Consider the following 14425-nt stretch of genomic DNA (forward strand, 5'->3'; position numbering starts at 1 on the left):
CCCAATAAATCCTGGAGAAATCATATTTCCAAGTGTCTCTTTAAGGACTGATTGAGCCCAGGTAGCAGGAATGAACCAGTGCGCCACACACCAGGCAAGGCTGATACAAACAGTCATTGCTTCAGTCGGGACACATACATGGAACTGAGCTCATTAAACATGAGTATGAAATATTTTTAGTTTTTACTTACACTTAGCTTGTGTTAAGTTCTTGAAAGATAGAGACCATAACAATTTCTTTTATGTCTCCGTATAATATATAGTTTAACGTTCAACAGTCCTCCTTTGATAATTAATCTCCATGGGAGCTCAGTCGACTTTTTCCTGTGTATGTGGTTTGACAGGTTATGCTGGCTACCATTTTAATCGTAAGGTTTAAATTTACTTAATTATTGAGTAAGTATCCATGACTTAGCTAAAGTCAACCAGAGACTAAGCTGGATGAGTTAGGATCAGACTCCATACCAGTGGTTCCCAAACTATGGGCCCTATACCAGCTGCATCAGCCTCATCTGGGGACTTGTCAGAAATGCAAATTCTCAGATCCCACCCAGATCTACTGTACCAGAAACTCTGGGTGTGGGGCCCAAAACTCTGTGTTTAAACAAGCCTGTCAGGTGACTCTGGCGCACACTACAGTAGGGGAACCACTGCACTAGACCATATCCCTCTCAGTTCTCATACTATCTATGTTCTCTGCTACACTTGACAGAGTTTGGTATTGTTTTCTTTTGAAACTTTCTTTTCTGATAGCAACTCCAAACTGCCCTACACCGGTTTTCTATCATAATTATCTCTTTCCCTGGCTCTCTCCCTATACCTAGTTACTAAAACATTGGTTGGTTGCTTTGTCTCCCAGATCTCACCGACTCTCCAACCTCAGTGCTTACCCCCCGAACCCTGCTCTTGATGTGATCTCCACGTTGACCTACAGTGTCAGTGTCCAGCCATTCACCCGCCCCGGGCATTTCTAAGTGAAGCTGCTCTCTTGCACTCTACATTCCCACATTTAACTGAGTCACCAAGTTTCATTAACTTATCTCTCCAGCGATTCCCAAACCTGTCACTACTTTCTGTTCCCAGGTGCACTGCCCGAACATTATAGGCTGGAATATGACAACAGCCTCCCGCCTGGAGCTGCTCCTCTTTTCTTCTTTTTAAAAAATATATCTTTATTGATTTCAGAGAGAGAGGAAGGGAGAGGGAGAGAGAGAGATAGAAACATCAACAGTGAGAGTCATGGATCGGCTGCCTCCCGCGCGCCCCCGCTGAGGATCGTCACAGGGCACAGCCCGGGCATGTGCCCTGACGGGGAACCGAACCTCGACCTCCTGGATCCTAGGTCGGAGCTCAGCTGCTGCAGCACACTGGCTGGGCAGCTGTTCCTCTTTTCAATACCCTCCTAAATGCTTCTAGTTATCCTTCTAAAAAGTAGGCATGAGCATGCCATTCCCATTCGATATTTAAAAAATTTAAAAACAAAATAAAAAAAAATCAAATCAGAATGAACCAACTCCCCACCCCCAACTCTGATGGCTTCCGCTTGCTTAGAAGCTGAAGTGTAACATCCCATCCTGACCTGGTGACATGGCACTGAAGCCAACCCACCCTCTGTCTCCTCTCCCACCACTACCTTCTAACTGCAAAACCTTTCTTGTTCCTCTCCACCCCTTTCCTTAAGCTAGGCAAAACTTACCACTTTCTCTCTTTGTAGCCCAGGCTAACATTGTTTCCCCTGCCTGAAATACCCCTCTCTAACCATACACTCATCAGTTATTTAATGAACATTGTGTCACAGGCTCATGGGCAGGCAAAATGAAAGAATCAAATCTACCAGGTGTGAAAGGTCACTCAGGATTTGAAAACTACTGCCAAGGGTATACTGCTGGCAGAAATTCAGGGTTTCTCAATGTTAAAAGTTTGTAGCAAATATTTAATAAAATCTAAAAACTGGTCTGTGTTCCACTGTGCATCTAATAAATAAAATACATCTTTAGGTTGTCAGTGTGGACCTTGATGTCAGTTGCACTAGGTCTTAGGGCTTCACAGGTGGCTAGGACAGGGCCTCTAACCTGAGTAGCTCACTTTTGGGGATCGGAGTAGACAGGCCCTTCACTCAGCTCCCACAGCGTTTCGTTTATGTGGTAACTGCCATAGTGCACGATCATCGCTGAGTGCTCCCTTGAGTCACCGGATCCTAGGGGAGCAGGGTGTCATCCTCCTTCTGGTCATGGCACCACTAGCTCACTGTGCTGATGGTAGATGCTTAGTTATAACTATGTCCATAGAGAGGTGTCTGCATATCAACTTGATTCCAAACTTTAAAGCTACTTTGTATTTTTTCCTTCCTAAATGGATATTATGCTTTGATTAGGCACCCTGCTGTAAAATATACTCTCACTGAAGAATCTGTCTCCTTTGCAAACCTAAAAATGCTTTGAGTCATATTTTATTTGTATGACATAATCTCCTAATATGCTTTTCTACACATGTTCCTTGCAAGACGGTGGTCAAAATAAGGACAGTGTAGAGATATCTGGTAAATTCAAGAAATTATTTTAGTCTAGAACAGAACCTTTTGCATAGGAAAATAAGGAAAATGTATTCATTTATTCCATTTGTTAATTTCAGGGCGGGACTTTTTCCCATTGAACAAAAGCAGGAAAAAAGTCAGCTTTAATTTTTGCCATGGTTCTTGAATTTCTAGTTATGCCATCGAAACATGCTCACTAAACTAATTTAAGCTGGGCATTGCCAGACTTAGAGGATGTCAGCCATTTCTTAGTGACCCAAAACACACTCATTTCACTAAGCACCAGACGTATAAGGGGATTGCTTGAGCACTGCTATTTGTGTCACTCCTCAGTTGATCTGATTTCTAGACACAGCCATGGTCCAATTACGAGCATAGGCCCTCCATGGCTGCCACCTGCAAAGTTTATAAACATCAATTCTGATGAACAAAAATATGTTTTTGTAATTACTTAGATGTTCTCAAAATAAAGGTGGGTAAATATATCTTATTTACCAGCAAGTCAGAAGCCCCGCCGCCCCATTTCAGGTGTTAAAGATCGAACCCCCATCATTTTACTGGACAGCTCTGCATGATGCTATTATGCGCACAAATTCACCTACCTGTGGACACTCGGTCCCTTTACATTGAAACTCCAGGCCATGTGTTCCTCGCGTACATGTGGGCCATCAGTGATCAAACTGTAAGGCTTACCTGCAGACTGTTGAAAATGACAAACAGGACCAACATCCAGAAGTGTCTGTAAGCCATGTGCAGGCCTCCCCAAAGCCATGTCACGGAAATCAGGGCAAAGAGATATAAAACCAGTGGAATTTCTAGAAATCATGAAAAGAAAAGAAAAAATAAATTTTGAGCTTCAGAAGACCGCATAGTCACACATATTACACAAAATTATTTTCGCCTCCTTTCTTGTGCTACTCTCCATGCCTAAGTACCCGTTCTGAAAGAACCACCTTGGAAACCCCATTCTCAGGCCAGAGGAGGCACATTGCTGAGTCCGCATTCTTCCTGTTTTGCGGCTGGGTGGGGGTGGGGAAGAACGAGCGCTGCTCCTCTCTTAGACTGCCACCTGCTGGACTGGTCTGGGAGTTACAGGAGCAACTATGGGGATGAAATCGCTTTTAATTTCTAGGTAAATTTTAAAAGATTGCTCCACTGGAAAATGGTAGGCAGGCATCAGTGTGCCCTTGAAATTAGTGTAGTCCAACTCGACATTTTCAAACAGACATGATCTAAAAACTTGTTTGTGTGTGATGGAAAAGTATGTACTTATCTCTTTTTTTTTCTGACAGAAGATCCCAATCTTTATAGCTAGGGTTAGGAGCAGAGACACAGGGACGGGATTCACTTCTGTTATCACTAAGCTTAATCTACCCATCGTTTTCCCTCTCGATCCATTTCAATGCTTCTCAGAACAGATTTCTTCAGGGCCAGTGGACTTCATTATCACCCCACTTGTTTTTGATATTTGGGTTTTAGTATAATAACCTTAAAGAGGGGATTTTAATACTTAAATGGAAAACTATATGAGACTTGGGAAGTAAATCAGATCCTAGCAGCTGCAAATAAATACATTTTCCAGTTGTTAAAAGACATTAGTCTGGACCATTCTACTGACAACTCTTATGAGAGCCCTGCAAGTACATATGTACCCACCATCATCAACTAACACCTAAAATCCACATGTACCAGGGAAGTTAAAACAACTAAATACAACTATAGCAATATTTAGATTTTATTTTGAAACAATTTCAAACTTACAGAAGAGTTGCAAGTATAGTATGACAACAAAGTTTTTTTTTCCTGAACTATTTGAAAGTTGCCAGCCTGACCCCTCATCATCACCTTCTGTAATACTTTAATGTGTATTTTCTACAAAGACATTTTCCTACATAAACACAATACAACTATCAAATCAGGAAGTTAACCTTGATACGTTCCTGCCACCCTCAGATCCCATTCACTATCTGTCAGTCACTCCAGTAGTTTCCTTTGTAGGAGAAGGACCCAGCTGACATGTTCCTGTAGTCTCTCCTTTAATCCCAAACAGTTCCTCTGTGTCCTTGGCTTTCGTGACTCGGACACTTGAGAAGATCACCAGCCAGTTTTTCATACAGAGTGACCTTAAATTTGAGTTTGTCTCATGTTTTCTTGTGATTCAGTTTGTAAACTGAATGGCAGAAATCATAGAAGTGATGCTCGGTTCTTTTTATAGCATTCAATTGGGTGGCACAAGAATTCGATTTGCCCCATTACTTAGGATGCTCATTTGGGTCACTTGATTAAAACTGTGGCTGCAAGGATTCTCCACTATAAAGTTAATATGTTTTCCTTTGTAATTAATAAGTATCTGTATGGCATCACCTTTGTGAATGACAAAGGGGCTATGTAATAAACCTGGCAAGCTCAGGGGGTGGGGCACCTGGCAGGCCTGACAAGCTTGGTGACCCAGAGTAACCGCATGGGTTGGTCTGTTAATAAATTCTTAACTGGGCAGGCCATGGTGAGTAGTCACGTCCTAAGCCCATAGCTTCCTTAGGAAAGGTCAATCTTTACCTTAAGTGAGCTCTGTCCGTTGTTCTTATGCATCTAGGATGACATACCTTTGAAATGTCAGAGTCATTTTCTTTTCTAGATCCTCTCTATGGCACAACCACAGGCATGAGAGCACAAGACCACCAGAGCACGAGACCACAGGACCCCTCATTGCCATCCTGTGGCTCAAATACCATCTCTATGTGCTGCAAATGTTAACTATCCAGTACCCAACCATGCAAAAAAAGTATTGTTTTTCACTTTTCTTTTTATCCAATCCTAGAGATCTCCCTGCTTTGCTTCTTCCCATCTCCTTAATCTAGCACCAATGGATTTCATGACCCTTCCTATGTTTTCTCTTCTGATTCTAACTGCATTCAAGGAAGTGCGAAACTGCCATTCTCAGGAGCATTTTCTCTGTCCCTTCCAGATCTTGCTTCCAGGCCTGTCCTCAAAGTTTTGGCTCTAATAAAATCTTATAAAAGGTTTCTATAGGCTGAACATTCTTTCATCAACACTTTGAAGCTAGGTAAATATCCTTTCCCTTATCAAGTGTTTGATTTATTATTTTTATAATATGGACTTACACATTCTCAATTTTTAAATGGATTATTATCCATTATTATAATTTACTTTGATGCTTAAATTGTTCTAAGTTTGTTTAGTGGGAACCCCTTCAAAATAGTTTCTGTGCCTTTTGTTATGAACCCGTCATTCTGTGAGCAGTTCCTCTTTCCCTGCCTTGGCCCTAGTTTCTTTTAAGTGGGAATGGCATTTAGAAACCAAGACCTGGGGCTAAGTATGCTCATTGCTATTGGGGGTGTTGTTGCTCCTAAGCCCTTTCAGTAGGCAGAACTCGAGAATACGTGTGTGCACACACATGCTTACACACACATATACATAAACACACATTTACACCTGTATGTATTTCTTTATCTGTCTCTACGTAATGAAAGTTAGTTTACACCTATACTTCCAATTCTAATCCAACACCACCAGGTTAATTCTAATTTTCTCCCTTTCCATCTTGTAACTCCCTTCTCTGTTGTTAAGAAACCTTTTTTCATTCTTCTTAATATATTTACCTATTTGATCAACTGCCCTACTGGATTGCAGCCAGGCCCCCACTGTGTAAGCCCTGCCCTTGCACGAGGGCTCCCACACTCAGTCAGGCTCTGGCACCTCCTGCCAGCCTGCACCCCACAGTGCCCGAGGCCCGCCGCGCCGCGCCTGAACCCCGTCCTGTGGATGCACACCTTGCTCTGTACCAATTGATGGCTTTACGACAGAATTGTTTGGGAAGGGAAGGGAAAGGAAAAATCAAGAAGAGAAAGGAAAGAAAGAGACAGGGGAGGGGAAGAAGGGGAAGGAACCTGAGCTTTTTTTTTTTTTTGAGAACATACACCCTTCATAGAAAATATAAAACTTTGAGTTATTATAATAATTGTACAGAGAAAATAAGAATAGGACACAGTGTATACAGATGAATATTTCCTTTGTCACTAATGATTACAGTAGTATAGGAGAATATATTAAGATTTAATTTTTATAAAAATTCATTTTTGTTTTATAAAATCATACAATTTTTTAAAAAGTTTATCTTTATTGTTGAAAGTGTTACAAGTGTCCCCCTTTTCTCCCCATTGACCCCCTCCACCCTGCACCCTCCCCCTTCCAGGCCTTCACCAAACTACTGTGTCCATGGTTATACACATATGTATGTATATATGTTTAAAATCATACAATTCGATAAGGAAACAGAAGCTCATTTTTACTTTTAACAAGATACCCCAATATTTAGAAAACTGCCTAAGCTACTATGCTCATGAATTGTTTCAAAGGTTAGGTATTAAGCCTGGCAATTGCATTCTTTGCTCCCACTGTGTAAGAACAAAATTCTATTTATGGCTCTGTGCAGAGTACAAAAGGACATGCATATTTTGCATGAACAACAGGCACCAAATTTCCAAAAACTGGCCTGAATGTTCTTCTAAGTGCCTGGAGGCAAACAAGTGCTGTGTCCTCACAAAGCTCAGCAGGGAAGCCAGGAGAGCATGCCAGGGCTGACTAGAAACACCCATGGCCCACACTTTTCTGGAACGCTGTGGAAAAGTGTGGTAGCTTGGCACCTCAGGTCAGAAACTCTGCAAAGACGAAAGCTAGTTGTAAATAACTCAGTATACTGAACAAAAGACCCCAGGCTGGTTTTCCAGCAGTTCAGCAACCATTAAGACATGACTTCAGATGGAAGAAACACATCCAGAGGTGGTTCTGGATTTTGTGAGCCTGAAGTTTGTAAAACTTGGGGAGGCTTCTTTAAAATATAAACATTAAAAAAAGCATATTTAGGTATAAGATGTTTAAAGGGGCCCATGCAAGCATAAGGTCCTGAAACTTAAGCTTCATCTGCTTTGTGGTTAATCCATCTGAGGAGGCACCTTTCACCCTCCATGGGGCCTAGAGTGACAATGACAAAAAGGAGAAGGGTGCTTGGAATGGGAGATGCTGGTGAAGGTGAGAAGGGTCATGCTGCTTAACAGCTACTGTGAATTCCATTTGGTAAACTGAAATTAATGATCCATTTAATATAAATCATTTTACTTTCCTATTTCCTAAGTTGACATTTCATATTTGGTAAACCACTTTTCGGTTGTCTAGAAGTCAGTGCTTACCAAAGCAGGCATTTGTAATTGGCAATGTTAGAAACACGTTTAAAGATGAATTAGTTGACAGAAAACAAAATCATTTCAATGTGCTCAATAAAAGGAAGCCCTAAAAACGCAGTAGGCCCAGGAATAAGGGTATCTATATAAAAGACCATGCTATCCAGAATATGTAAAGAATTCCTACAACTAGACAACAAAACACAAACAGCCCAATATAAAAACGGGCAAAGGATTTGCACAGAGATTTCTTCAAAGAAGAAGACATACAAATGGCCAATGAGCACATGAAAAGGTGATCAACATCACCAGTCATTAGGACAATGTAAATCAAAACCACAATGAGACAGCCACTCGGGTGCCTACTGCCAAAAGACTTGACAATTACAAATGTTGGCAAAAACATGGAGCAATTAGATCCCTTGTGCATTGTTGGTGGGGATGTAAAATGGTACAGCTGCTATGGAAAACTGGTGATACTTCAAAAAGTTAAACATAAAACTACCATATAACCTGGCAATTCCTCTTGTAGATATACACTCAAAACAACGGAAAGCAGGGATTCAAACGTGAACACCAACGTTCATGGCAGCATTACTGAGTAGCCAAAGGGTGAAAACAACCCAGTATGCATCACAGAAAGTGGGAGATTTATGGAACAGTGGAATATTACTCGGCCTTAAAAAATAAAATTCTGACATATGCTATAACACGGATGAACCTTGAAGACATTATGTTAAGTAAAATAAGCCAGACACAAAAGGACAAACACTGTATGATTCCACTTATTTGCGGTGCCTAGAATAGGAAAACTCATAGACAGAAAGGAGAACAGAGGTCAGCAGGGGCTCTGGTGGGGACAGGGAGTCATTGCTGAATGGGTAGTTTGTATTTGGGATGATAAAGGTGGTCTGAAAGTGGACATAGGTGATAGTTGCAAACATCACGAATGTACTTAATGCCATTGAATTGTGCACTTAAAAGTAGTTAAGATGATAAATTTTATGTTATGTATATTTTACTACAATTATAAAACAAGACTATGCTAAAAAAGGCAGACGTGTCAAGATTAAGTTCTACTACAGGGAGAAAAAAAAATCAAATCCTTGACGTACTTAAATTAGGAAGGAATCACTAATGTGAAAAACAAAGTACTTTGAAAAGGTTTCAGTGAAAGAAATTACTTGTGGAAAGAAAAACACACATGAAAAGACAGCCAGTGGATGTGTCAGTTAGTACTACGATCATTAAGAAAGTCTACTTATGGGAGTTTGTAAATTCTGCTGAGAATACATGAAATCTCTTTATTTTTTAGCAGAAAATATGATGTCTGTGAATGTAATTGCCCTTTTTAAAGAAAGTATGGTGCTGTCTTGTCTCTTTTCTTTGTAATTGCAGCCTCAGTGTTTATTGCTACCCACCAGTGATAACAATAATGGCTGTATTATGGAAATCACACCTCATTCACATCAGGCTGAAATTTATTCTGTGTTTACAATCTTCTAAAGTACTTGTTTTAATTTTACCTCCCTGACCTTCTGATTCTAACAATTTGGATGTGCCACTAAAACAAACTCATCAAAGTAAAACAAAGAACATGTCCGTGAAATAACGTGGATTTTAGACATTTAGGGGTCTATTTATAACAATAGGCACCCATTATTTTAAATTAGAAGAAAAGGTAATTGAAAAAAAATAAGGTTATCAGAAGGTCTTATTTTCAAAATATGGCTCTAAGTTCAAATACTTAGAGGAAAAGAAGTTTCATTGATCTGACCCATTTCTTGGAGAGAAAATGTGTTCTTGAGCTTTCTTAGCACTAATCCCACAATACAAAGTTATCCAGGGACAGAACCACCAAGTCCGCTTTAGCATGCTGTGGGTGGAACAGATGACAAACTTATGGGTTGATCTGCAAATTGTTCAGAGAAATACTCCATACCTCATTTACCCGTTTACCTCACTCCTAAGTTTTGGTCACTAGTCCTATATTTGGTTCCAATTTCAGAATTTTTTTTTGCTTCCGTACTTCAAACACATTCCCAAAAGAGCTCTTAAAACCCATTTGGAGAAGGGAATCCACTCTAAGTACTGCAGCTCCGGTCTCGAGAAACAGTTGCAAATGTTTGTTGCAACAAACTAAACTTTGTAAAGCTCAACTCTCCATTAGGTGCCAGGTTCTTCCTTTGATTTCGCCATCCTTACTAAGGTCAGAATCTCTAGAGTCACCTTCTTTCTTTAAAAAAAATTAAAATTATTTTATTATATTATTATTTTTCAATTACAGTTGACATTCAATATTATATTAGTTTCAGATGTACAGCATAGAAGATTCACCCTCTTTCATCAACCACTGTAGGGCCAAGCATTTCTAAATATTCATCTCCATCTCTCCTGAGTGCCAGACTTCTAGGCCTGGAGCTCTCTGAAGCATCTCAAACTGAGTTAATCCAAAATTGAATTTAGAATCCTTCTTCTCAAGCTCTCTCTTCCCTCTGAGTCCTAGTGCCACCATCCACATAGATTTATCCCATGGGTGATTATCGGTCATGTGCTGTGCCAAATGGGGCCAGCGGGGGGTGAGGGGGACACACACACATTCAGTGGTCAGGACAGAGCCTAGAGAAAAGCACATGCTTACTAAGCCTTAACTTGTCATCATCATCATTCTCATCACCATCACGGCTTTAGTCCTTAGGAAAATAGTGCATGGCTACAGAGAGCCCCCTCTTGCATATTTGAAATGCCAAAATATCACGTAATAAAGAAACATATTTCACTTTTTTTTTGGTACCTGAATTTCCCAAACTTACTTGGTTATAGGACCTTCTGTTTACCTGATGTAATCTGAAGATCCAAAGGAGGATTGCTTTCAGTGTACAGACTCCAAGTTCCATCACATCCAGATAGTCACTTAAAACTTCCCAACAAACCTACTTTAAATGGGCCTATCAGTGTCTTCTATTCCCCTCCCTCTCCCTTTGATATTTTCTATTCTATTCTTCTATTCTATTCTAAATTTTCTTCCCATCCCATCCCATCCCACTTAAAAAAGCTGGAAAGGAGACTCACCATTGTGACCTACAATTTACAAACCTCTGCTCTAGAGGGTAAATTAAATAGAATATTGTAGGCTATCTTAGACATAAGGTTGGTACAGTAAACATTACTATATGGGGGTCTACACCTATCCCCTTCTTATGTGGAATCACTCTGACCCTCACTGATATGTGAGGGAGATGAGCCTAAGTTTGAAGGATCTGTACAGGTGAGATATTAGATCCGGAGGCACAGAAGAGAGTACTGGCCTAGAGTATATTTTCCAGGGGACAAGAGGAAGAATGTGAGCAAATTTTCAGAGGAGTCTCAAAGTCTGCTGAAAACCTAAATAGCAGTACTTTGTCAACGGCTGACTTAGGGTTTTCCTGAATGCTAAAGGACAGTCCAGTGTCAGGCCTACGTTAAGTGTGATTTATTGGGATTGAAAAAAAATGGTGCAAGCCTAGAATTATGGTCTTGCCTTGCAAAAGCTATATATAATTTTCAATTTGCAGGCTGTAATTTTGAATCTAAGGAGAGTAATCAAGTTAGATGAGACATACCCACATGGACCTTGCACGAACTGTTATTAGAATAATTCCATTTGGACCATGCACTTCAGCGCTGCCAGACGCTATCCTGCTGGGGATGGTGTGTGTGTGTGTGTGGGGGGGGGGGTGTCAAATAGGTCTGTGATTCTTAAGTAAAAGGTAACATAGTCTGTTTTCTTCGTGTGAGGAAAAATGTGCTGGAACTATGGGAAGGAAAATTACCAACTGGGTTCACAGCCAACATAGTCAATTTTTACACATTTCATAAATGTTTCATAAAGTGACATTACGACAAAAGTTTTTAGAAGATTGGAGTTCTAAAACAAGCAGGAAGTCAGCCAACTAACAATGGAAGACTGACTTAACCTAGTTTTCTAACTGCATTAGAGTTACTCAACCGTTAAAGAGTTCAAAACACTCAGCTCCAGGCATGCTCAGGCACCTAACAGCAGCTCCCAACACACTCAGCTTTTTATAATACAATGAAAACGTACAAAGAACCTTTCAATCTGCCTACGTCTATATTTTGCATCTTACTTGATAGCCTCATAATTTTTGAAAATTAGGTTACTATGCATTTGGCCATGAATAGCCAGTTATGATTTTATAGTTTGATAAGACATTACACTGCAGTCATTAAGATTTATTAGGCTCAAATTCAACAAAGAAGTCTTGAGTCAATTCTGACACACTGACTCAGAAAAATTAACACTACAGATAACTCTATGTGTGCAAGAAAATATTTTTACAGTGTGTTAAATATGTTAGTTCCTAGAACTGTTTTCTGGTAGACCCTCCATCCTCAATCTAGATGAATGCCAACTGACCTGAATGCTTAATTTCTTTCTTTAATTTGGTTCTCTAGCCATCACATTACAAAACTGCACCACCAATTAAAACTTTTATTTTACTTTGTTTTTATTTCTTTTGCTATGTTACTCTTCTAAAAATTTTACTTGAGTTAATAAATCTTTAGGTTCCTCTCTGTCAATGTGATAAATTGCATTTCTCCCATCAGCTATCAATTATCAGGGCATTGTTTGATCTTAAAAATAATGTTATATGTATAATTCCCAAAAGCTTTGGAGATATTACTTGGTCTCTGTTGTTAAATAATTATATTTGTAAATAGAAAAAACTAATACCAAACCCATCCACATAGTTGTTTTTAGGCATATACAACGATAATAGGCCATAAAGTGGTCCGATATCTGTGTTATTTAAAGGCTTATCACTATCCACTTAAACAATGGCACAGTACCCAAAGGTGTGGCAAGGATTTTTATGCATATGGGGGTAAATTAATATCTTATTGCTCATTCTTACTAACAACCTTGGACCTAGCCCTTACAGAGAAAAGAAAGGGAAACCATTGTGTTAAGGACAGGCAATCCCCAGACTGAATGCCATGTGGAGGATCTAGAGAGGAGGTGGCTGTCCAAAAAAATAATAACACTCAGACTGATAATATCTGTATATTAGTAATCAAAGTAACTTGATACACCTTTAAAATTCTTTCTGTATCTGTCAATGTCAGATGTAAATCTTACATGTGAGATTTTAATTCCAACACTTTTCCCCTTGTTTCATGTGGTGTTAAAATTGTTGTTATACTAGGTTCAAAATTCAATTCTTTTTCTTTTTTTCTCTCTGTTCTTTTCTTTTATTTCTTTCTTTCCCTCCCTCCCTCCCTCCCTCCCTCCCTCCCTCCCTCCCTCCCTCCCTCCCTCCCTCCCTCCCTCCCTCCCTCCCTCCTTCCATCTTTGAGTAAGAACACTGGAATTTTATTTAACTCTAGGTACCATGGGTTTGGCATTAGTAGGTAAGACTAACAAATGAGCAGCCACAGTTTTTTGGTCGCTGTGCTTCCCAAGCCCCCCAAACAGAGCTATTGCTTACTATTCGATTCCATTTAATAGGCTAGACAGATACTGCTACATTTTGTTGTTGATTTTTCTCCTTTTTTTAACCAGGTGAATTTGATTTTGTTACAAAGTTTGTGAAACACATTTGTAAAAAACATATTTTTTCCCCCATGGTGGCAAAGCAGCTTTACTATAACCATAGATTAAGTATTTATTTGCAAACACTCTGGCATTGGGTGTGTGTGTGGGGGGGCGGTGATGGAGAGAAGGAAATCACCACACTTCTTGGAAACTGAACAGCTAAATGACTGTAAGGATCAAATATTATTCATTTCAATAACTTGTTAATTTACAATCACACTGATTTACACTCTTTATACTACTGTATAAGAGGGCTTTAAATTGCTCTTCAATACTTTTAGTCTTTTCTATGACCCAATATCTACTTCTTTCTTAAAGTTGATGCATACTGATTATAAATCACATCATTTACTTCCCTGAAGGTTATTTATACTAAATTTTATAATTTGTTTCTGTTAAATTCAATTAAAAGGAAAAAGATCTATTTTAATTATGGTCCTTCAGCCAATTACATTAAACACATATACACTAAAAGACAAAAAACACATGCATTGGGGTTGACTGGGTGGGATTTATTCCTAAAAAAAGCAGAAGAGTAGAGTGGTTATGGGATGGACCTGAGCCAGATTACTTGAAGGCCACTGCCATCTGTGTGACCTGGGTGAGGTACTTAACTACTCTGAGACACAGTGCACTCATCTTTACAGCGACAATAAGGTTAGCACCTCCCAAGTAAGGTTCTGTAGATTCAGTGAGGATTTAGTGGTTGAAATGCAGAGCACTTAGAACAGTTTTATATAAACTTTGGCTACTGCTTGCTTTTCAAAAAATATTTCACTAGCAAGCATAAAAATGTATTAGCTAAAATGTGACAGGTAAAAGGGTGAATTACATATGAATTTCCTTTCAAATATTATCATGTACCTATACATAATATTATATATATGCACATATATACATACATACACTCTAATACAAGGTAGAAGATACATATCAGGGGAAATCAAATTATATAAAATTTTAGGGCAATAGCAGTTACTTGCTGCCAGTGGTATCAGGGGGACCTTTGTGAGGAAGCAGACATTTCAGCTGGGCCTTGAAGATGAGCTGTATTTGAACATGTACATTTTGAGCTTAAGGTAGTGGGCATAGTATAAA

General features: G+C 39.4%; 1 protein-coding gene across 1 annotated transcript in view; it reads right to left on the reverse strand.

The window, feature by feature from the left end:
• The window catches only part of ADGRV1 (adhesion G protein-coupled receptor V1), a 425471-nt gene that overhangs the window by 47583 nt on the left and 363463 nt on the right, over positions 1-14425 (reverse strand). Inside the window, exon 87 of the mRNA XM_081133843.1 lies at positions 3227-3348. Within this exon, the coding sequence (XP_080989969.1) occupies positions 3227-3348 (122 nt within the window). The remainder of the gene's footprint in view (positions 1-3226; positions 3349-14425) is intronic.

The sequence above is a fragment of the Miniopterus schreibersii genome (assembly GCF_964146895.1).
Source record: "Miniopterus schreibersii genome assembly, chromosome: 3".
Taxonomy (NCBI): domain Eukaryota; kingdom Metazoa; phylum Chordata; class Mammalia; order Chiroptera; family Miniopteridae; genus Miniopterus; species Miniopterus schreibersii.